At 42.2% G+C, this 25308-nt stretch overlaps 1 protein-coding gene across 2 annotated transcripts; it reads right to left on the bottom strand.

Annotated features, from left to right (window-relative positions):
• On the bottom strand, nucleotides 1-23555 carry gnb1l (guanine nucleotide binding protein (G protein), beta polypeptide 1-like). 2 transcript variants are annotated; one of them, XM_038704175.1, is made up of 7 exons: nucleotides 23465-23555; nucleotides 16482-16661; nucleotides 15994-16119; nucleotides 15592-15754; nucleotides 12281-12373; nucleotides 6231-6446; nucleotides 1-780 (listed from the first exon to the last, which is right to left on the bottom strand). In XM_038704175.1, exons 2-7 carry the CDS (start codon nucleotides 16589-16591, stop codon nucleotides 502-504), a joined length of 987 nt encoding a protein of 328 aa, XP_038560103.1. In that variant the 5' UTR covers nucleotides 16592-16661; nucleotides 23465-23555; the 3' UTR covers nucleotides 1-501. The 2 variants fall into 2 exon arrangements, with proteins under 2 accessions (XP_038560103.1, XP_038560104.1); XM_038704176.1 differs by lacking the exon at nucleotides 23465-23555 and adding an exon at nucleotides 17142-17160.
• Between the last annotated feature and the right edge of the window lie 1753 nt (nucleotides 23556-25308).

Here is a 25308-nt window from a genome sequence, read left to right as displayed (position 1 = left end):
TATATATTTTTTTTTTTTTATTATTATTATTTTTTTCCTTAGCATGTATACACCAGGTTTTTAGATCCAGATGTCACTATATTCAAGATCAGGTTCCATGTGGACGCTACTATTTTAGCAAAGGCAAGTGTCACACAAATATATTTCCCCTATTTTTATACTCTCCGTCTGTCCTCAGGGCTCAGAGCTGAGGTGAGCCCTGTGGTCAGAAGGTGGAAACCAGATGAATTTGATTCATGACAACTTTGAATTAGCCATTGCTAATTCATCCACCCGTCAATATCATTTGGCACTAGGTGGTGAGATCACTGCAGGACCTAAATATCAAGACACTAGTAAAGCTAAACATAATATACACAGTCCAGATGTTCAAATATAAAACCATTGCTGTAGACTATTTCTGAATTGTTGGCCACTGACACCAGTTTGGTTGCACCAACATCAGTCCAGATGAGGTTAATATTAGCAGTAATATTAAAAGTCCTTCCAAAGCTCAGAGGCTCAGCCGGTGTCAGCTCCCTCGTTGTATATTGACCACAAGCTGACCCGCTGGTCCTTGGATCCAGCAGCCAACAGTCTTTGTCTAGGGTCTTGGTGGTCAGAGAAGGCCACGCTCAGCACCATGTCAGTGTGGTACTGAAGCACCGCCAGTGGTCGCAGCTTCTTCCACCCAAAAACCCGCACCCGATGGTCCCAGCCCGCTGACGCCAGAAGCTTACTGTCCCCCCTGATGCACAGCTGGGAAACCCCAGGGTTGACCAGCATCACACAGTCCTGGAGCTGTAAAATCACGAAGAGGAAGAAATCTTAGCAGGTGGTCAAAGCAGGTTAGAACCATGTATCAAGAATAAAAATCTCAAACCAAATGAACCTATTGTTCATGCAAACAATGAGACACAAATAATCAGACAAACTAATTAGATCAGTGAGTCGATTAATCTCTGCCAGCTAAGAAACTAAGGCCAACACAAACACGTACAGGGAGACTACAGAGAGACTATCAGCTGATCTGATGACTGAGGTCCAAGTGTGAGGCTGGACGTCTGTTGAACCTGGCCGTAGACTCCTGGGACTCAATCATCGGCCATAAAACATTATGGCACGAGGGCTGCACGCAAATCTCTCTGCGTCCCCCTATTTGGTTTGGAGTAATGGAGGCCTATTCTGGAAGCACGATTTGAGTTACCTTTGTCACAGTTTGCAAGAAAGAGAGAGAGAGCATCTCGCTGAAATGCTTGTTTGCAGAGGCCTTGTTGCTTTAAGCGCCTCTGATGAATTACATTCACACTGAAAGGTCTGGTCAGCGGGAGAAGAGACCCGATAAATACACGGCTGTAACGTCTGCCTGCTAAAGATTAGCCACAGCTCCCTCTCCCTGTGATCTACAGTGTCCCAATGACTGTATCAATCTCTCTAAAGGGGCAACATTCTGACATATTATAATGAATGGCGGCTAAGATCACTTTCTAAAGGGCCTGCTGCGGTGGGCATTCCTGGGGAGCGAACGTGCTCTTCCTGCAGACTAGGGATCTCTGCTGGACCTGTAGATGGGATACAAACATCTGGACATGGGAGCTGAAATCAAACTGGACAGCGTAAAAATTGACTTCATAAGTTGTGTCTAGGGAGACTAATGGCCTTGAATGGGAGGAGACTTTGGGGGAATTTATCTGCATGCTCCTGTTCCGGGCAGGAACCATCCACAAGCTGCATGTGGAAGATATAAGCCAGGTACTCATAGCCCAAGTGGATAAAGTGGAATGCAAGGGAGAGAGGGAGCAGGGAGGAATGTCATTGATCAAAACAGAGCAAGAAAGCTAAGGTCAGAGCAGGCAGTGATGGGATTGTCTTTTTATTTTTTTGTTAATCAAACCATCATCGCTGGCACCACTAGTGTGAAACAGAGTGTGGCTGGTTAGACCAAACAAGCCAGATACGCTGATACAAAGAAACCCGGGGGGTGAAAGATTGTTTGGAGCTTTGTTATTACCTCAAGAAGTCGGTATGCCCCTTCCTCTCTCCATCTGGTTTGCATTAGAGGCCTGATAATGATGGGTTTAAGTGTCTGTTTTTGTTTGTTTTGCTTCCCATAGTTTGTGTCAGGAAATGGCATTTGTTTCATTAGAGGGTCAGTTGTAAGCAGTAAATGGCTAATGATGCAGTAATGGTCATTCAACAGGGCAGGCTGGCTAATTGTTTTTACTTTCTACAGTCTGAGAAAGCACAAAGAAAATCGGTGTCCGGTGCTATAATTTTAAAGTAATGGTGCTCTTGTGCAACTATGCTGGTTCCCGAGCTGCCCGTGATCCGTGTTTACTCTGTGATTTCATGTGGCCGTGGCGGTTGAGCGTATTAGTGCTGAAACGATTGACGGATTAATTTATCAACACAAAAGTAATCATCGACTATTTTGAATCGTTTTAACTCATTCATCAAATAAAAATTCCCAACATTGGCTTGTTCTGCTGCTTTAATTCAGTTTTATCTTCAGGTTTTTAATTGTTTATTGTAAAAAAAATCTTAAGAGCACTGTTCACTACTTTCTTACATTTTAACTAATTCATCTATTAATCACAGAAACAGCAACACATGAATGTTAGTCTTCATACATCAGAAGTAAATGGATCATATTTGACAAATACAATGATTTTATATAGTAAATGACTAATCGACGGAGAAACTGATAGATGAATGGATAATAAAAATGACTATTAGTTGCAGCCCATGAAAATGTTTTGTCTCCAGATTAAAATAACTATTTGTTCTACAAAAGGAAATTGTGCTGTCATTTTATTTCCATGTTCTACAGCAGCAGCACTGTTGTTATTGCCGTAAAGCCTCACAACTGCTGAATAAATAGATAAATAAATAACCAGGTCTCAATATGTAATGAAATCCATTAGCTATAACCGGGGAGTGTTGGATCGCTGTAGTCGCTTGCTTCCTTACAACCTTATCAGACAGAATTTGTCTTTGGGCTTCAACATTTTTTTTCTTTGAACACTCCTTACTGGCCTGTGTTGCAGCATGCAGATACACACACACACACACACACACACACACACACAGCAAGACTGCTGTCTAAACGCCAGCTTTCTCAGCTGTCAGGAGGATACTAGCTCTGCTCAGCAGCTGGGCCCACTACCGCTTTTGTGCCCTACGACAGATCCAACACAAACCCACACTTCGGGATCCTCTTTTGTAGCATTTCGCCGACAGAGGAGACTTCAAAAGGAGCGTCCACTTGGCAGGTCTCACTCAAGCCTCGCTCCACTTTTCTCCCTGTCTTTCCCTCAGTCTTGGCACGGATCTTGGCGTTCACGCTCATCTACTGAAACGTCCCATCATCGCTCACTCACTCGAGCCGAGCGGGTGGGAGGCTTTTCGCAAGGTATTTCTGACACACCCTGTCCCTGAATCACACTCAGCAGCGGGGAGATTACAGCCTTTTGTCACCTTGCCTGTCAGAGCTTGGCTCCGGCTGACAGGAGATGGATGTGTCAAACAGGTGAGCAGACCAATCTACTAAAAAGAGGGGGGGCTCCATCATTTTTATGACAGCAGTTCATACATGCATCAGTCCAGAATGGTGTATGTAAAGCAGACGGAAGTTGGACCTGAAATGACCTGACCCATAATCACGACTGGCTGACAGGTACAAGAATACTGAGATGCAGGTGACTACTGGTTGGAGACCTTAGGTATATCTTCACATTGTAGTGAGGATGAGGGTCAGGGGTTTTACCTGTACAAAACTGTCATCAGTCTCAGCTTGCTGTCAGCCATGCTTGATTTACACTGCTAATCTTCCTCAGTCTATACCTGCTTTCCCTTTTCCTGTCCGCGACCTCTGTCTTTGTCTTTGTCCTGGAGGAGCCCGTCACTGCACTTGTCAATACATTTTAGTGGCCGCCTAAATATACGTCCATCTGGCTTAACAGCTTGTAAAGCCCAACGCCCACGCCCTCATAGTCTCACCCTGACACATTCACAAAAATGCACGCTAGAAGGAAAGGAGAAAAAGGGGCTGAAGATGATGCCTCATTACTATGAGAAGATATCAGGCCAGCCAGGTCAAACAGCAGATAAAGGCCTCTGGGAGCCATGTGTAATATATTAACCTCCATTCCTGAGGCTATCTGTCTTTATCTGGGCTTGATAAGCTCACTTCACAGCCCTTCAGCTTCACTAAATCATAACTCCACTGCGTTGTGTCACATTCAGTTTCCCCTACAGTTCACAAAAAGCATCTATCTGCCTTCCCAGCCAGCTCCGCTACACTGGGGTGTATCGCAGGGGTAATTTGTGGGAAGTGGGATGCTGTGGCACTTATAGCCTCCTCAGCCTTTATTGCACCCTCCCACTGTGAACTACTGTTCCCTTTACTGCAGATGTGTTTTTTGTTTGGTTAAGGGGCCTCCGAGGTTTTGATATTTTTATTACCTCTCACGGGTCATCCGTCAGGACGGGGTCCCGGGTCCACCACCAGGCAGGTCCCCCCGCCCCCTCACTGCTGCCACACAAAAATACTTTTGTGGGAAGAACTGAGGATAGCTGTCTGGACGTCACACTGAGCTGCACTTCAGGATAATTTAAAAGCCCCTGTTGGATCTTTTCCTTCTCCTTGTGCTTTTTTCCTGTCATCCTCATCCTGGATTACATGCTGAATCAATATTTTGTTGCTTGAGCAAAATAAACCAAATAACCACTCTCCTCCTGTTTTTGGTATATTGAATCAAATCCTTCGTGGTGTTTTTCTAGACGCATTTTCAGAGGGAGGAAAAAAAATGTGCTTTGCAAATATTTCTAATTCAAGCATTCATTTGTAAAAAAAAAAAAAAGCCTTGGAAAGAATAATACCCCTTCACTGTGCAGGAGTGTACTATATCAGCTTCAGGTTCCTTTCTGCTCTGATTCATAAGGGTTGGCCGCTAAATGGGAGCATTGCCTTTTGTTCATGAAATCAAGAGAAAATATAGCTTCAAATGAGGCGTTAAGTCTCTGGAGCGATGGCTGTTATGTAAAATGAATCATGGTACAAGGCTGATGTGATCTATTTTGGTGTGACATAAGATGCTCTAGTATGGACTTTAGTGTGTAGTTTAGTTTTATGTATTTGTGTGTGAGAATCTGTATGTCCTGTATTTTCAAGGTAAGTATGCATTAGTATCCCGGTAAAGAATAACATTTTATTAGTTGCTGAACTGCTAAATGAGATAAGTAAAGGATTTTTCCTAGTTGTTACACTTACAAGTACAATTGCATTTCCTGATGTGTTTTTAAAATGTAATGTGTGACTATATGTCAGTGTGTGGGTGGGTGGGTTAAATCTGGAGTGACAGATCCAGCCCGGCCCTTGGCCCCTGGCCCTGCCAATGCTGTGTAACCAGCAGCTGATTTATGGCCCCTGGAGCCCCGCTGAGCCTCTTCCTCTTTGGCCCCTGATGTTTTCCAAGAGAGCCTGGAGAAAGGCAACACTCGTCTCTTCCCATCTCCACCATTACCTTTTTTTAAGATTCCGTGGCATTTAGCTGGCTCTCTTGTGAAACAATTAGTTAGCAGTTTGGGGGTCCAGGAACTTAACGAGGGACACCTCAGTAGGAACGTGAACATTATAATGATTACTGGGTACATGGACTCCAGAAGGTACTTCTGCAGCTGGCAAGTCGTAGTTTGACATAACAACCAAAATAACTACCAGTAATTTGAAAAATATAGGTATTGTGATTTGATTAAAAACATATATGCACACACTGAGTCACTACATGTTGTGACTGAGAAAATCGTAGCACAACAGCAGATACGTCTTTTAGCGACAAGAAATAATAATAATAAAGGTGGAATAAATAGCTAAAAAAAATGCATAATCAATTAAAATAATAAGGTAAATGCAATAGATAGATAAAATGTTTAAATATTTATCTAAAAAATGGATAAATGGTTTAAATGTCCAATTGTATGGAAGAAATATAATAATAATATTAATAATAATATACACTTAATACTGGGCTTTAATAGTACTGCTCACCCAGCTTTTGGCACATTTTACTGTGTATGGATAACTGTCATAGTTAAATAAAAGAAACTGTTTAAAAATACTTGACATTTGGAACATGATGGGTGAAGGCGTACATTAGTTCATCTTACATGACTGTGGGGGTTCATCAGACAAAAAAACGTTTGGGGACCTCTGGACTAGACAACACCACTGTCCTCTGTTCTCTGCTGACCTGCAGGTTGTTCTGTCTGTCCAGCACCCAGGAGGAGAGTTTCTTCTCAGAAGAGCCTGATATGCCCCTCAGACGCTTGGTGTCAAAGGTCAGACACATTACAGGCTCAGGGTGGGCTTTGGCTTGGCTCAGCTGGGACCTCTGGGTTACATCCCAGAGCAACAGGGAACCGTCCTCGTATCCAGCCACCAGGAGAGGTCCGGGACCCGAGTCTGGCTGGAAGTGAGGGAGAATGATAAGAGAAAGGAGGAGGGACAGCGAGATGGGAAGAGAGAGCACAAAGAGTAACGTGAGGTATGATGTGAGATGAGAGCTGTGAGGTAAAAAACCACAGAAACCGCTGTGTGGTGCTGGAAGCTGAGTGGAGCAGGAGGTTATCATCCTGGAAGCTCCCGCTGACACTCGGAAAGACGCTGTGGGCTCCATTCGTCAGCCTGCTGCTCTCTCTTTCCAGCGCTCCATTACATCCCTCCTCACTTTGCTCCTCATCTATATTACTGAGCCACAGGCCTTGCTGCCGGCGAGGATAGAATAGTGACTCTCTTCAAAGCTACAGCAGTTTTGATTTAGATTTTTTAATATATTTTTTAAATTCATTATATTTTGTTTTGGTATATTTTATATGAAACCAATTTTACATTTACTTATTTAGCTGACGCTTTTATCCATAGCGGCTTACAATTGCTATGTGTGTCAAAGGTCGCACACTTCTGGAGCAACAGTGTCTTGCTCAGGGACACATTGGTGGATATGTCACAGTGGGGAATTGAACCCTGGTCACCCAATTTTCTTTAATGTGCTACTTTTTTATTATTTTTACAAACCTTCTCTCTCTCCTTCAGGACCTTTACTATAATCCACAATTACTGAGGCACAACATTAGGGCTGTAAAATTAAAAACATAACTAATGTACAGCACTCAAAAGTTTTACAACACCCCCATTTTTCTAGTTTGTAGTGAAATATAAGTAGTTTTCACTGGACTTGAACTACTAGTATTTCAGTACAAACTAGAAAAATGGGGGGTTTCTAAAACCTTTGACCAGTAGTGTATTTTAATAATCTAGAAATTGTTGCATCATTTGGTCTATAAAATGTCAGAAAAATGCAACGTCGAAAATTCCCAGAGCTCAAGGGGCAACTTTAAAAATTAAACTCATAAACAAAAAAACACACTAGAATTACTTCATGCCCATTTCACCCCGGGACATTACAGATCCAGCTGCAATGTTTACAACTGGTGAAACCATAAGAGTAAATCTTTCAAACCCCGTGAAATGAAATGAAACCAGGTGTACCAACAGGCATCCAATGCAAAACCTAAACTACACCACCTCTGTTAAATATACATGTACCAAGCAAACTGTACCAAGCACAACATGCAGTAATATGCATAAAAGAAGAGAAAAGTAAGCAACATAACATTTAAAACGAATGATAAAGCGGTGCCTCCCCACTGTTGGGAGTCACAGATAACCTCTCAGTGCTAGCTAGCTCCTTCTAAATGAGTGTGTTTGATCAAACAGGCGCAGAGGCTGTGTGGTTCTGTGAAGGAGAACATAAAGGGGAACTGATAAAAACTGGGGGCTTCATATATCTTTGCACTGCTGGAGGAAAGAAAGGAAGGACTGAAGGATCGAGAGAACAGAAGGTGGTATGGACAAAAATCCTCCCTATCACATTCACACATATGCCTGGACTGTTATCCAAACAATGACTGAAACTTTTCCAAGCTTAAAAGACTTCACACGGGCCTGTGGAACAGAAGAATACCTATGAACACACAGCACAGATATACACTTAGTCTCGACTCGTGCCTTTGCTTTAAAATACCATCAGGCCCCCAGCAGCAAGAGCACTGTGCCCTGCAGAAGCAAGGAGGGAAAGAAATGTTTTCCATATGTGCGAGGGGGCCATGTCTGCCATTTCTTCATCCATCTTCAAGTCCTCTTCTCACTTAACGCTCTATATTTCTCTTCTTCTAGCTTTAAAACAAATTATAGACAGAGTCGTGTATTCCTTCCAAACACATCAGCGAGGACTAACACTAAGGGATTATGAAAACAAATAAAAACAAGTGAAAATCAGTGGCCCCCTGCTTGCCGGCAGGGCCTGGGCTAAGCGTTCCAGGCTTGGGGCCCACCGTTTCACTTAAGTGGAGGACCTTCTTGATTGATGATGTCATGGGTCGGAGGTCGGGGAACCCTGGGTAGACACCTAATTCATTATATCCTCCACGGGCCTTTCTACAAGAGGGCTCTCTGCTGGAGTGGGGCTGGGGCTCTGAGAGGAGATTCATCACCACAGAACAGCTGGAAAGACAGATGAATGGGAGCTGGTTGAAGAGGCAGGATGGAGCCGTGAACCTGGCTCTTTTCTACAATGGCTACTAGTTGGGGTTCAACCTGTTAACAAGCATCTGACAGGTCGGTATCTGAGTACATAACGTGTTAAAATGCATTTTGAACAATTGCGATCAATGTCATTCTGTAATTTCATCACGTAAACAGCATTTTCATTATTAACAATGCAACTATTTCAAGCTTGTCTCCAGTCTTTTGGTCGCTCAGGCAGTTGGTTCAGACCACAATGGTCCAGATAGGTCATCAACGTGGCCTCTAAGTTCTCGTTACTTTTCTTCCTTCTTATAAAACAATCACATTTGTTGGAGAGGTTTAAAATCCCCCTGCTGCTGAGGCAACAAAAAAATACAAACATGTAAAGACCCTTTGGAAGACACTAAAAACAAGCTCGAACAAATAGAGACAACATAACTATAATTCCTGAACCATCAGAACTAAATCAGCTGTAGTTCCTCCAAGTTTCCAACTCAAAACAAATTCACTGCGCAAGCAGACTTCAGTTCCATGCACCGCTGAACTCCATGAAACTAAGTATTATTTTCATTGGCGATTTAATTTGCCAATTACCTCTTGAATAATCCATTAATCGCTTGGTCTATAAAATGTGTAAAAATGCCCAAAATGATATCGTCAAATTGCTGTCCACAGTCCAAAACTCAAAGATATCGAATGTAATGTCACATAAGACAAAGAAAAGCAGCAGATGCTTACAATTGAAAACATGGAACTAGTTAAAAAAGCTGAGGTTAAAAAGGACTTAAAGGATTAATTGAATTATTAAAAATGTTACTAAGTCACTCCATTACTTGCCATTTCTTAAACCATGTTTTTCCTCTTTCTCACTTTCATGATTTTTGAGTCAATGAATCAACAGACTTTCCATATGCCCTGTATGCTTCTACACTCATTACAAGTCCTTGAATTCAGCTGCACTATAATTTACTGCAACATGTTGACTAGATTTCCACTCTGGTCCAGTATGCACCAACACACATCTATGAGAGAATGTGATCATTACAAGCATTTGTCTCAACATTACAAGAGAAAAATAAAATTTGATTAAATCATGATTAAAAAGTCATGATTGTGAAATGTGTCACTAGGGAAGGATTGTCCATATCAGGCCTGTGGGCAGATTAGATCACCGTTTTGAAATGAACCAGTTTGTGTACATCTTCTGACATTGGAGAAAGGAAAAAGTCACTTATCATGTTTTAGGTTAGGGTTTTTTCATTTTTATGGAAGAAAGTCAGATTACTATAAGCACTCTAATACTGTTACAATGGCCTTTATTCATTTACAGCACAGATTCCAAAATTAAAATGCTTATATTGTATATAGCCTGTTAACAAAAAAAAAGTAGTAAGGCAAAACAGAAACTAATCAGTATAAATAAAGGCCTCCACAAGTGCCTGCTGATAGTGTCCATCTTTTTAATCATTATCATCTTGTATAGATTGCAGACAACTGCCGTGTATTGTACTTTGGCATTACTTATTGGTGGATGTGTGCTGTGCTATTTTGTGTATTTATGATACTCTTTTATGTTTCCTTTTTTTTATCTGACCAGGAGCAAAGGCAGAATATTAGGAGTTTAGGATAATTCTGGCTCATGTAAATATGTGGCTGACAACCTGAATTAGCCAGAAATACGTGGGTGACATCCTGAACTTATTGTATATTCAGCAAACCCTTCTGTGTCATTCATTTCCTTCTGTGGTAAGTCCTTCCAAAATCAGGAAGAACCCAGAGACCAACAGCTTGTTTGCTGATGTGGCCGCCACAGGCCTCAGGCAGGCACTGCTTCAACATAAGGAACCAATAGTTTCCTCCGGTCCGCCATGATGTCATGGCCACGAGGCAGCAAGGTGATGAGCTGAGAGTGATGGATATCTGTATAGGAACATTTCCTTTCCCCCGCCAGCCTCTGTTCACATTAAAAGCCTTGCACATCATACATCAATACTGTCCCCTTGGCCAGGCCCTACATCCCCGCACACGTCAAACCCACATGTGGAGGCACTTTCTTCCTCCACGTCTGCTGTAGTCTTCAGTTCATTGTCAGATTCAGAGACATCAGATAGTAAAGCTCTGTCACCTTTTTAGACATACCCCAGCATATGAACTAAGAGCTGGGTGGGACATCGCTGAAGGGAAGCTGAATTGAGAAGAAAGTGCAGTTTAACACCGCGTTTAATCTTTTCCATACACTCCAGCAGAGAGGGGCTTAAAGGCCGACAATAAATCTGTTGGTGAGTCTGTCTTGGAAATAATGAAGGATAATCATTTCTCGTCTCAACGGTGGGGAGAAAAGAGGGAGGGACGGGTGAGAGGGAAGACAGAGAAGGGAGATAATTGTCAGTGGACTTTTTCATGGCGTGCGTGTGATAGAGAGAGACAGAGTGGAGAGAGAGGGTGACGGTGTCAGCTGTTGCCTCCTGCTGTGTGAGGTAAAGGAGACAGTGGGTAGCATATGAGCATTTGAGGTGAAAGACATGATGATCATTTTTTTTTTCTTATGACTGACAGAATGTGTGCATAGAGTTTCCAATATGCCCGTGTGTGTGTGTATAAAAGAGATTTCACACACACTCAAAAACACACTGGGTTTTCTGTCTTTTCCCAGTGCACTCTCAGTGTAACAGATGAACATGCCTCGGCCTTGACAGGAATCAGGCTGAAATGATTTAGAATCACCTGGGCCCTTCGGCTTTGAAGTCAGACAGCTGCCTGTACTGTATTACAATGATATTATATAATTTATAATGATATAATTGATCATTATGTTTCCTGGCACTCAACGCTGAACCAGCATTGGTTCATAAATCAGATGATGAAAGGTTGGTGTAACAATGAAATCAAAGGGAGAGAAAGAAAAACAAAAATACAATGTCAGCATGCACTGTGAGACTTTACTTATCACACATGTCTCTTTAATAATTTCACAAATACTGTCACCTATATGGCTTTTGTAGTTAACTTAAATTAAACTAGCTGTAATTAGTATTACAGGAAAACAGAACTGAATGCACTCGAGCCAGCAACACGCCTCAAGCTGGCTTTAAATAATAAGCCGTGTTTTGATTTCTGTGGCCTGTACAGCCCATAAAATGTATTCAAACCATCCTCAGTCTTGCATGAATCCCACTCTGTCCCCCAAAGCCCTAAACCCAAAGAGTTAATAATTAACCATGACAATAATTACAGGGTCTCTTAACTTTCGACAGCATTTACAAAACAGAAAGCAAACTTTTTGTTCGGATCAGATTGGATGTACAGCTGCAGGCTGATATATGGCTGTGAACCCCCGGCCCTTCCAAACGCTCTAATTACAGTGTTGGGACTCGTTGCCAGCTGAGAAGAAACGCTTGGAAACATGGCCCACGACGAGTTGTTGGGCTGTATATCATGTGCCACGTCTCTCATGCGCATTTGTGTTGACTTTTCTTTTACTGCGTTTTGTTATGGGCTGCTGGCCAATCTATATAAAACAGGTAAGTTTTGAAAAAAACAGTACCATTTAAAACAAGGAGGAGAGAGAAGATAGAAGTTCTCCTGCTTTAAATAATGGCTGCCAAGGTGAACTCGTGGAACTTCAGACGTAGTTATACAGTAGAGGACACTTGAACCCTTTTTGGGGGGTTAGGGTAAAAGAAATGCAACCATTTCTGTTAAAATTACACTTACCTGCCACAGTTGGATACACATGACCATCCCCAGCTTTGCGTCTGGTACCAGCGTGCAGACTGGGGTCTTACTGGGTAGCTCAATAATCTTGATCTGCAGAAAACACATGACAATTAAGGGCTTGAAACTCATTACAGATAGCTGACCTGTTCACCTCCACCTTCTACAACCACGCTAGCGGCTTTGTGAGTCTGTACACAGTGACACAGCTTTGAGCTAAATGCTAACATCAGCATGCTAAAGTGCTGACAGTACAATGCTAACGATAATCAGGTTTGATGTTTATTGTGTTTGCCATCTTAGTTTAGTAGTGTGAGCGTGCGTGCTAATGTAGGCACCAGAATGCATAGAATTAAAAAAAATTGATTGATTTTGAACCTTTTGTTTTTTTGGTTTTGGAAATAATTTTGGCTGGATATTACGTCATAAACCAAAAGTATTGCAAAAGTGTAAATTTCGACCTGACGAAGGCGCCAAATGAAACCGTGATCCTGAGGGACGCGTGAACGTCTGTACCAAATGAATGACAATCAGCCGATAGTTGTAAAGAAATGTTTCTTAAAACCACAAATATGAATCACGGTGGCGCTAAAGGAAAAGTTTCACCCAAGTCAGTAGGTTTCGTCCTCTCAGACACAGCTGTTATAGAAAGTGGTGGACAGACTAAGAGACAGAACAACATTGCGATCCCTGTCGTACTAAAAAATGTTGTCAATGTGTTAAAATGCCTTGCCCAGATTCAATTTAGGTAACTTAGGTAACTCTCCGGCCGTTTCGTTTTTTAGGTTAACCTCAACTGTGATCATTTCTTTGCCTTCTCAGCGTCTAAGGCCGCTACTTAAAACCCTCAGCTCTTAACTTTTTTTTTTTTTTTTAGGAATATAGCAAATATGTAATGTATTTTGTTTTAATGAATCTGTTTTCATTACTTTTGCTTTAATGTTGTTTGCATTATTGATACCCAGTTACAAATTGCCATTGGACATAGATACGTCTACATGCTCTCTGCCAAGTCATGATTTGTTTGTTTTCAGAATTCAAATAACAAAGCAGCAACCTGAATCTGTCATTGTGGTTCAGGACCTCCGCAGATCAGAGTGCCTCTGACCAGCAGTACAGTACCATCCATCAGTGCAGAGCAGCCGCCTCACTGTCTATAATAAATCCTGCTAAAGCCCGACCCCGTGACATGAATGGTGTTTTCCTGCACACATTGGCACTGATTCTGATAAAATACACAGCTTAATGAAGCCATTGATAAAGTGTCTGCCTTTGTATGTGTGTACACACACACATATCACTACCAAAACTAATTTCTTCGACTTCCTCCGCACTGATGATCCACATATTCATCCTCATTAGGCCTCAGATTAAACAGCCCTTTAAGGGAGTGATCTGTATTTTAGCGCTAGGCCACATCTGTCCTGCATGTTTACCTCTGCTTGCCTGACAAAGACCTGTGAGGACTTCTCTGTGCCTCAGGTGATCACTGTTCCTGTGTGGCATCACACTGCCCATAAATAAAAGACCCACACTATTAATTACGGTTTCTGCCATGGCAGCAATCTGCTGGCAAGAACGTCATTGTCAGCAGTAAACAGTAAAACTATCTTAAATAGCTAACAGGAAAATGTAATTCTGTTCTCTTTGTAACATACCTAAATATTGACCTGCCTGAATACTGCCTATGGCACTAAATCTCGCCATTGTGCATTTTATGTGGTGTATTGTGTTCGTGTGGGAATTCATGTATGTGGGTGTTTTATAAGCGGATACATGATAAGCATTTGTCTTGGCTAGTTATGTCTGTGGAATGGGGTGGGGAGACCAAATGACAAAATCGGCTGTGGCCTGTTTTGGTCTACTTTCTATGGGTGTTTCTGTCTGTCGGTGTCTGTTGGGACAATGGCATTATTGAGGTGCTGGGAGTCACAGGCGCCCTGATGCCTGGCCTGCTGGACTGGGGTTAGCAGAGGCACGTTTGGCTGGATCAGGTGACTGCTCTGTCTCTTTCAAGTGTGGCTCCTCCACAGCGGAGCAAGTAACATGAATCTGGAGGCAATAAAAGATGGCTGGATCGCTGGCTGCCCTCTCCGCCATCCCGCCTCACTCCACACAAAACCCTACAGGCTTGTGTTGGGTGTTGAGCATTAAATTCGAGACACTCTGTGCAGACAGAACTGTGATTTCATTCCAGTGCTCAATCTCTTCAGTCCTGGGAATTCTCCTTTTAACCCACCAGTCAAAGATTTAAAAATGTGAACAGCTACTTTGACTATTTCATCAGCCAAAACAGCAATTTGATTTACTGAATGGCATGTTACAAGACAAAGCCAAAATGAACCGACATTCAGCTGGCGGCTGGTATTAGGTTCCGATCTTTGCAATGTGCATGATGATTAACCCTGAATGCTGGTTTGTTGATGATGCAGTTTAGATTCATGCTTGACAGTTCCAGGCTGCAAACTGCACGCTAACATGTCACGATGACTTACGACACATTCATTGACAATCGGCTAAAAATATTACCACCTCCACCTGAATTCCAGCCATTTCATTTTAATGACTCAGAAGACACGCAAACAATCACAGAGTGGTAATAGGAAAAAGTGATTGGGTTTTGATGCAAGAGAACGACTTGTGCTGTGGGTCTTCCAATTTTCCACTAACCTACTAAACAGTACTAAAAGCCACAAATATGTGTGAACGCTTAAAGTCAATCCAGCAAACTGGCAACAGCAAGTCTGGTCAGGTTCAAACAGGTTGGCATGTTTTATACAAAAGTCAGACTGTTTAACTAATTAACCATCCCACCTGCCAATACATGGATGTTTCCTCCTGCTAAACATAGAACAACACTGACAGTGGACACTTCATTTCCTATCTTCCTTTAAAATTAAAATAAAACCCCCTTCTTAAATGTTTAAAGGTTAACTAATTATAAAAGCATGAAAATTGAGCCACTTATACATATTATTGTAGAACTTTCAGTTTTATACTGGCTGTCTGATCAAAGTCTTTAACTTGACACTGCAGCATTTAGGCAAAAGTATGCATGTGAACTTTTTGATACAATTTAACAAATGACCACAAATACATACTGTCATTATTTTTATATATTATCCCAAGCCAAAATCTGAAATAAAATACTAAAATTTTGCAGCTTTGGTGAGTGTTTGGTGAGCTTACAAAGTGACATTCCCTGTAACCTAGAGCACATCCCAGCATGCACTGGGTCAGAGGCAGGGTACATAACGGATTGGTCGCAAATTTATAAATGGGCTAAAGCACACAGACGCCTGCACACTAACCTCTTCTGTCTGTTGTCCAGCAAAGGCCAGCAGAAACGTCCCAGGGCCCGTCTCCAGCAAGGAGCACTGACAGAATCCCACGCTGTCTGTCCACACAGAGTCCACCACCTCACTACGACCTTCACTCAGATCCCAGAGACAGACCCGCATGTCCCGTCCCTGACTGCGTCATCAACAAAAAGAACAAAACAAGACAAAAGCTGCAGTTATTTGCATATTTCAAAACACATGCTTACTATTAAATCATTTTATCCCCACAGGTTAATGTCATTGAAAAGCTCAGTTAATAAGAAAACCCTAAATTCTGTGGTCAAAAAATAATATTTTACTTTCCCAAACGCTCCACCAGAATGTAAGAGAAGACGTGTTGTAAAAAATATTAAAACAAACTGTCTTCCTCACCTGATCAGGGTATCGGTCGCCTGCAGTGTGTTGACCCAGAGGATCGAGCTACCAGAATGACCTTCTATGATCTTCTGAGCCCTCCTGGTGTTCAGGTTCCAGATATGGATCGCACCCTTCTCTGACCTGCAAAACCCAAGAGGGAGCTTTATAAATATAAATTGCTCATACTGTATATATAACATATCATTCCACATGGCTCTGCTCTTTCCTATGCCTATAAAAGAAGATTTTCTCTTGTCGTACTAACCAACACTGAAACAACACTAAAGCTTTTGTTGCATGGTGCTTTAACAGCCGGTCTTACACCTCCAAAGTCTACCTGTTTTAAAAACTAAAACGAATCCTAATTGGCTGACTTGGTATCTACTAATCCTGTCTGTGTGTCTCAACATAATCATTACAAAAAGAGGAAAAGATAAACAAAAAATATCTTCACTGTTTGAGGATGATGAAGAGTCAAAATATGAATGAGATAAAAGACTCACCCAGAAAACAGGAGGGGAGTGTCCCCTCCATGGCAGCTAAAGTGGAGGGTGTTGAGGGACCCACCAGCCCCCCTCAGGGTGTAGATTGGGGTCGGAGCAGGACGAGACATCCCTGGATCATGCAATCAATGTATGGACGCAAGAAGGCCACAAACCCATGTAATGCCTAGCTGAAACAGACTAAAAGAAAAGAGAGCCAAGTAACTAGCAGTTATTTCTGTGACTGATCTGAAGAACTGGAAAAGACGCAGTTGGAGCCAAAAAAAACGACACTGTGCCGTTTCAGCAGAAAAGATAAATGTTCCATTACAATCAGGTTAATTGGACTCTTTTGAAAGAATACAATAAGATGAAAGTTAAGTGTAGGCCTGAACTCCAAAGTCATCAGAAACCTAGTCATCTCATTTTGTTTTTGCACAAACACTGAGCAAAGACAGAAAGTAGCTCCATTTTGCCTTGAAGCCTTTCTCTCCCAAACAGCAGACAGTTACGTTTAATGCACTGTCTGTACTTTCTCTATTGTTAGTAGCTACAAACCCCGTGGCTCTCTGTCTTCCTCCTTCTAGTCTACATGATAACACCTTTCTTACTCAATACGTCATAAATCACAACCCCTGACAGCTTAATTACAGTAAACAGACGGAGATTCAGGCTTCTCACTCCTCATGTGATCAACAGCCGTTGTCCCAGAGGCAGAGGTAACAGCTCAGGCTTTTATGTCGTTTGTAGGCCGGGCAGTCGAGGAAACCCAACCGACCGCAGGTATGCTGCAAGGAAATGATGCGTCAATGTTAAATTGCATCGAACGGCTTCAGTAGCTAAGACGCAGCTATCCAACTATTTTCTAAAGTGCTCGTCATGTTTACATTCACAGGTGGCTCGAACCCACTTATGCCAATATTCAGTGTATTTAAATTGGACCATTTTTAAACCCCCCCACACTGTGAATTCAGCAGGACGCATCCCTTCTTCTCAGCGTTATGGAACTCAATGGACAAACAATGACTTCAGAAACAACCACTCACTCAAATATAAATGAACAATTAACCTAGTAATTTAAATAAAAGGGCTTGCAGGTTTTACTGGCTGCCACCCCCAAGGCTGTTAAGTAAATTCCTCCCTCACCACATCATTTTTCTACCTGGTTATCTGCAATAACATGTTCACGAACACCAACTACCCGAAAACAAACCTAAATATGACTTTTAGAAAAGGAACAAAATTAGCCTCTCTCACAATCCTAGAAGTTTTAGAACTAAAGTAGCACACAAGAATAAACTCAAGCTGGCTCGTACAGATTGAAAAAACTAGTCATAATGTGTTTATTATTGAGCTTCCATCTGGTTTCCCCGTTTTCAGTCTTTATGCTAAGCTAAGCTGTCTCCTGACTCAAGCTCTCAGATATAAGAGTGCTATCATCTAGCCAGCAAGAAAACGAGCAAGTGTTTCCCAAAATGTTAAACTATTCTAGCACAAAATGGGTAACTATATGTTTGAGGTCATCCGAGTTAATGAGCTCACCCTCTCCTCCACTTTTACTTATCATAACCCTTGCTCCGCTCAATCAGTAGATGCTGAAACTGGAGCCTGAGGCATTCAGGAGCAACTCATTTCAGGAGGTTAGTGGTTAAATTGTCCATGTGAATCTGTGAAGCGGAAAGACAGGGACCCCTGACCAGCCTGCCTACTTAAGGACACAACACTGCAGTCTGATGAACTCACAAGGGAACAGTCAACCCATCAGCTTTACTATCCATTTACCACTATAGGAAGACACATTGCATGCCTGCAAAATGGAGCATTTGCTTCAATGCTCAGTATAGAAAAGACTAACTTGAAAATGTAACATGACAGAAATAAACATTTGGTTTTTATTTGGAGTGGTCAAAAGCATATTGCTGCTTGCATAAGATATTGACTATCAGGTATCACTCATATCTCTGAACCAAAGCAACAGAAAACGGCTTGGTCAACAACTGCACAAACTTGTTTTTGTGTGGTATGAAGAAAATGCCAAAAACTGTCAACAGTGTTTTTGTAAGGGTCTATCAGTAAAGCCGTTTCTCCTGAAAGTGGGTGCGTAAGGATGCATTCCAGTGCCAGAGTCCTGTGCCTGTGTGTCACAGGGTGAGGCTCACCCTGATAACAGGTGGATTAAACATCCCTTATCGTCGTCCTGCAGTAGCCCTGCATGCCGCGGTGAGTCACGGACAAAGCAGTCTGAAACTGGACGTTTTCATTGTCTCAAGACCGTGGGGCTGTAAGACTTTCCACTGGCAATCACAGCTCACTGCCAATCACAGATAACAGCTGGGGACAGTGATGGAGCTGTCACTCGGGGACTGCAAAACCAAACTTATTTCCAAAAGTTGACTATAATGGGCACTTTCCCCCGTCACTCTTTCGTTCCCCCGTCACCGTTCCTCCTGTTTTCCAGGCGTCAGCATTTCCAGTGGCTGAATTCACCTCAACAATAGGTCTGTTGTGGTGGCTGCAAGTGAGTCACCCACAAACCCAAATACAAACATGCAGGCAGCTCAGGAAGGGAGAGAGGGACACTGTAAACAAACAAAGACGGTGGCAGGGTGTCAATCAAATCTGTTTGCAAGGACGCTCAAATTGTTCCTTGCCAACAGAGAGAGGCAGCCGAGCAAACAATCAAGCCGGTCACTCGTCAAGCTTGTATGTTTGACACCAAAAAACATCTTATAGTCAATGTTAAGATGCCTTGATGGAGGAGTGGCAATATGTAGCTGGGGGCAGATGTGATCTTATGGTCAAAGATTCTCTGCACCAAGCGGTTTTAATGAACCTAAGAAGCTTTCATAAAGCGATTGAGCAATAGATAACAAATGCCCAATAGGTCAGTGAACTTTCTTATTAAAAATGTCCACAGGAAAAATCTCAGAAATTACAGATCGGGGTAACAAGCTCGGCCTAATGAAACTTGTGTGTTGTGGACAGGGTATAATAAATCAGACTGACTGATTAATATACCTGAGCTGGATGTGGGAGCCAGTGAGAAGAGGTAGGAGAGGAGGATTGAGGCTCCTGCTGGCCCTGTAACAGATAAGACAGCTCTGGAGTAATCTGACTCTAAGTCTGTGGATAAAGGCAGTTTGTCTCTTCTTGGGCCGTCTGTCCACACCTACTGGGTAATTAGGCCTAATTATGAGAGAAAGGTCCGCTTCCCCTTCATGTTATTAAATAAGAGCCAGCCTCGTCCGCCAAGCATCTCTCACCACCAGCAAGGGGCTGGCGACCTTCAGATCAAACGCAGCCACTATCTGTGCCCCCCCCCTCCCGCCGACTGCAGCACCCGTTCCCCTCCTCAGCATCACTGCACATATGAGTGCTTGAGGGAGGGAGGGGACAGAGAGGGTATTCGGTATGATATGGGGCATCAAAGTTTTTTTGAGTAGAGGTGAGGGGGGAGTCCTGTCCGCATTCCTCGCTTGGCTCTTTAGTGCTGGTATCATGTGATCGGCAGCTACCCGCCTGAGCTGCCCCCTTGTCAAATTCTGCCATTCATAAATAGGAGCAGGGAGGGAGCGAGGGAGGGAAATACTGATCACAGAGGTTTATTATAGAAGCTTTATAATGCCCCAGCTTCACAGGAGCCATTATGGAGGCATGGGATCCCAAGATCCCCGTCTGATATCGGCCTCGTCAAATATGAGATCTGAGCTGCATGATGAAAACTGAAAGTAGATTACACATAACTCAAAAGCTGCATTCTAGATAGGCCTTCCAATGAAAAGCCAACTTCATAACATTTCATACCATTTATTCTCCTTTCTTTTCTCTGTAAGATCTTTGCCAACTTTGTCAAAAAAAGATCCCAAATCCGCACATTGCTGCTACTTCATACCTCAGCTATGTCATTCTGCTGTTTATCACCGGCTATAGCTTTATCTGCTGTTTTCCTGCTTTTCCCCGTCTCGCCAAGGGGGCACTTCCACCTCACAGGCTGGTCAGTGGGTGGTGAGCTGGCTCTTGGACTATTAGTCGGCTCTCCTGCGCTGACCCTCCCCCAACTAATACAGATCCTTCTGGGGAGGAAACCAATGCGCCAAATTGAGAGCGAGGTCTATTATAAAAGTCCAGTTAGACAAACAACATGGGAAGTGGCAAGGAAGACACACGCCCTTTATTGTGTCTTGGTGGGGGTTATCTGGACTGGATAAACAGCCCAGTGTCAGATAGAGGCTGAAGTCAGACACAAGTGCACCAACACCCACTGTCAGTCACAGATCCAATGAGTGGGAAGAGGTGGCATTGTTCACGTGAATGGCGTGAATGCTAAGCAGGGGCCATTGCAGATAAGAGCTAAATGCCTTGTGGGTGTCATTGAGGCAGGCACTGATTGAGCACTGTGTCAGAGGGTCCTGTTTTAGGAGGTGCTGACTGTGGTCAACAGGTACCAGGAGCCTTATCTGTTTGCATTATCACCCATTTCCTCCATGAGGTCATTTACCTGCACACTAGAGGATAAACGGACACAAGAGAGTCGACAGCTCAAGTGTCATCATACATCTCCACACGTTATGGGTGTGATGGGCTTCGGATCTACAGGGATTTCTGCTGTCCATACAGCAAAGATATGATAACAACAAAATGTTTATGGTGCCATAATCCCAATAAGACACCATACAACAGGGGATAATAAGCACAGAAAACAACAAGATGTTACACTTCGTCAAACAGCACATCCCCTTGTGAGGTAACTGTCAGTCATCTTCAGGGGTGTGATGAGTGACTGCATGAACACTAAGTAATGAACGATGAAAAGTTTGAGTACTAACTATTTGTACTTGTTCAAACAGCTTCCAGAGTTCAGCCTGAACTCTCCTACCAAATTAAAAAAGCTCCTATAAAGGGGCAAAGTGAACAAATCAAAATCTAGCACAACTCTTAAGTTGTGCACTTGCGCATTACTATGGGAGATACTGTGAGATGGGGAGCCCCGTGATCAATTTCACAACTAAAAAGCTCTCTCATACAGTGTATACCCCTATCAAATCTGCCCAAACCTTTAAATTAGCTAATTTAATATAATAGCTAACATAATATAAATTATCATAAAAGATAATAGGAAAGATCTGCATTTGGACTCGTGGTCAACCCCAGGGCCGCGCAATACGGCCAAGCATTTTATCACAATAAAAAAAATCACATCATTCGATATCGATAGTTTTCACTATAAATGTCAGATCATTATTACTTTCAAGTTTAAAGGCAGATTTTTGCTCCTGACTGACAGTTGAGAACCAGATGGTTAATTGTTGTTTTAAACTATTCTTTATGGTCAGAACATGACAAACATGTGCCAAACAGTGGATACTGAAGCTGAGGTAGAACATTAAGAACAGTTAGAAAATCAATAAATATGCATGAGTAAATTCAGTAAAATCTTTTTTCAGTCCATTGTCCTCAAAAAAAGAAATCTCTCAATAGGAAAAATAAGTGCTAATTAATTCTAATAAATTAAATGCAACATTTATTGAACATTTGTTATATTGTTATTGAGGAAAAATATATCACAATAATTAACTTTATTTATCGGTTTACTAGGGCTAATAAACCGAAATGGGTTTTTCAATGGCCAATGATGATATTTAGAGAGCAGGGCGGCCAATGGCCAATTTATAATGCAGATATCAAAACAAAGAAAAGTCATGTATAATTCAATTATTCCATGCAGAGTACAATCTAATATAGACGTTATCATCATCAGTAACGTGCTGTTTTAGATGGAAGCTTTATTAATGAATTAAACAGAAATATACATTGGGAACGTGACTGGTATTTGGAGAGAGAGGTACAGTTTGTCAGAAGTGACGTCATTCAGCTGCATTATTCTCTACAGTATCAGAATATATATTTAACACTAGCCAGTATTTAGTGTTAGATTAGATCTGCTGTCATTTAGGATAATAAGCTATATAGGCCTCCTGACTGCAGGTATTGGCCAATGCTGATTATCGCAAAATGCCAGATATCGGCCGATTGATTAATCGGTCTGCCACTAATTTGTAATTAGATAAGCTTAAAAATACACTTGACACACAACCGTGGCAAACACGTGCCAGCCTTCTTCATTAAAAGTCAGTGCAGAAATTCAAAAGAAAATAGTTTTTTTTTTTAAAGCTTCATCTAATATTAAGAAAGCCATTAAATATATTTTGTATCTGCTCTGAGTTGTCCCACACAACTCATTCTTCCAAAATTAAGTTGCCTCACAGCTAGTTTCACCTTCCGAGACATTTCATGAGCTTTTGCTGTTGCTTTGGTAATTGGCAGACAAATGCATCTTTGGTAATTGCGAGAGCCAACAAATAGACCTGTTCCACCAGCTCAACTTCCATGATAGCACACTGTTATGTAACTGGTATTGTTTCACAGCTCTTGTTTTGTTCATACTTTACTGTCTGTTAATTATATAGTAACGTTACTTCCATTATCTGTTTCTGTATAGCTTTTACTCTTAAGTAAGAGTCATAAAGTTATGAGAAGATCAATTGTATGTACATTGCTGACAGCAAACATGAAACGGGGCTTCAAACGGATCAAATCGGGACAAGAGTATAAACGAGAAGCGTTGCTGAGAATTGTGAATGAGCAAGAAAGCTTGTCGTTAAATCGCAGCAATTTTGAATGGAGTTTGGCACGCGCGTGTCTCCATGCGACTCAACCGGCTGAGTTACACTCACAGCGGTCTTCATTAGTTACCTATTCGGAAACTAAAGCATTAACTGAGCTGTTGGGCTAAAAACGAGAAAAAGTAAGACTACAACTTATATACATATAAACACTTAGGCTGTCACATACTGTTATTTACAGGAGTTAGCAACAAGCTAGCAACTGCCTACAAAAACAGCTGCACACATCCCATATACTTCGTTATTGCATGACAGGCATTATCGCTGCGTAAAGTAATGTCACTACAGTAAAAACGAAGCTAACAAAACTTTACAAAATACCATTTCAGTGAGACACCGGTGTTTGACAGTTGTCAGCCAGCTTTACGAGGAGGGGAAACAAAACATGCGCCGCACATGAAGGACCTCTATTTACAGCAGATGAGCTGCCCATGAAAGTGCCTGTATAGAAGAGTCAACTCTCTCACACTCTCTGCTCAGCCTGTAGTTTCCCTCTGGTATCTCCACTGCTATGACTGCCTGCCTGTACGTGTGTTTACTACTTTCAAATTACAGGATATGTGCATCAGGATATTTCTATTATGATGTGTCTACCGGTATTTGCAAAGATATGTATGTAGCCTATAAAAAATATTATGAATGTATTGAATAGATTAAAAAATAAATAGGTAGGTGTATGTTGGATAAATAAAGAGCAGCGTAGCACTCTGATATAATGTATTAAAATCTGATTATGATGGCTGTTGTTAGATTGTGAGTTAAAATGCCCATTTTCTTTTAAATAGAAAAGAAACAAAAGAGAAGAACTCACTAAACTTTGAAAATCTCTCAGATATAGTATATTCTCTTTTTTAAATTCCTACTACCTCTATAATGGGCTTCTATAAAGTCTTAGTAGCTACAAAACCATCAGAACTGAGCGATAACTTGCAAAGCCATACAATACTGCACAAACAGGACAGTCTCTCTCTTTTTTCATCCTTTCAGTCTAATGGAGAAAGAGAGACAGAGAAAACACAGGGCCCTAATCCACAGAGCACACTGGCCCCTTTCATGGCAGTGCTGGGAGAGACCTTTATTTGTCCATTCCTATCATGGAGAAAGCGGGTTTCAAGCTCGGCTAGGTCTGAGCTGGAAGATTAGATGAAACCAGAGTGTTTTAAACCTCTTCTGCAGCCATGGATTAGAGTCAGCCAGTCCCCCGGCACTCTGAAATGAAACAATAAGGAGTACGGGCGGAAGGTGCATGGCATGTAGGTAGGTTAGAAACCTAAATCTATTTGTCCAAGAAACAAAAAAGCCACATAGATTAAGGAGAGCACTAAGTTATTTTTAAAAAGCAGGGAGGGAAAATACCTAAAAGTTAATTTATTTGGGCCTAAATGATAATATTTCAGCCAAAGCAGCCTTAGTCACCCCAGTCATAGTATTTGGTGCAGCAAATGCTTATTAATGTACATGTGAAACCTCTTAAATTACATTCTCATCTTCTAGACATACTGTACTCAAATTATACGATATGAGACATACAATGTTTTGGTTTGGAGTGTATCTAATTCCCTAATGAGCCCGATGAAATACATAGAGACTTAATGACATACAAGGAAAGGCGTAGAGCAGCAGTGAGTTTAAACCAATTAGTGCAAATGGAGGTGGCAGTACGGTAACCCCTCAGCAGGAGGTGGGAGAAAGTGTCTGCTGCCGTGCCTGGACAGATACCATGGCCTACATCCTCATCAATTATTCCTGGCATCTCATTTTACCCAGGGCCAGGGAGGGTGTACGGGACAATGCCAGAGTGCACTTGAGAGCTAGAGCCTTGGTCTCCCCATGGGTCCGAGGAGGAGGAGGAGGAGATGGGTGGGGGTCTGTGACAGGATTGGGGTGTGTGTATACAGTATCGTCCTTCCAACCCAAGAGGCTGCCTGGTAAGGAAATCCCTGGAATTCCACTCTCGCTCCAGCCGCCCGGTCGTGGGGGCACGCAGGTCACTTTACAGCTCATCACCAAATTAGAAAGGCTGTGGGTCAGCCTCAGCAGCAGCCAGACCACAGAGAGATGGAAATAGATTGGAGTGCTACGATGCAGTGTGGTGGCGCTCATTCACCAGGCTGCTCTCTCATCATTGAGAGGTAAAGGACTGCGCTGTATGCCGTGGAGGGCAA

Source organism: Micropterus salmoides, unplaced genomic scaffold (assembly GCF_014851395.1).
Source record: "Micropterus salmoides isolate LMB-PRFRI ecotype aquatic unplaced genomic scaffold, ASM1485139v1 Ms_hic_scaffold_7, whole genome shotgun sequence".
Classification (NCBI taxonomy): Eukaryota; Metazoa; Chordata; class Actinopteri; order Centrarchiformes; family Centrarchidae; genus Micropterus; species Micropterus salmoides.
This window is presented reverse-complemented; position numbering and strand designations above follow the sequence as displayed.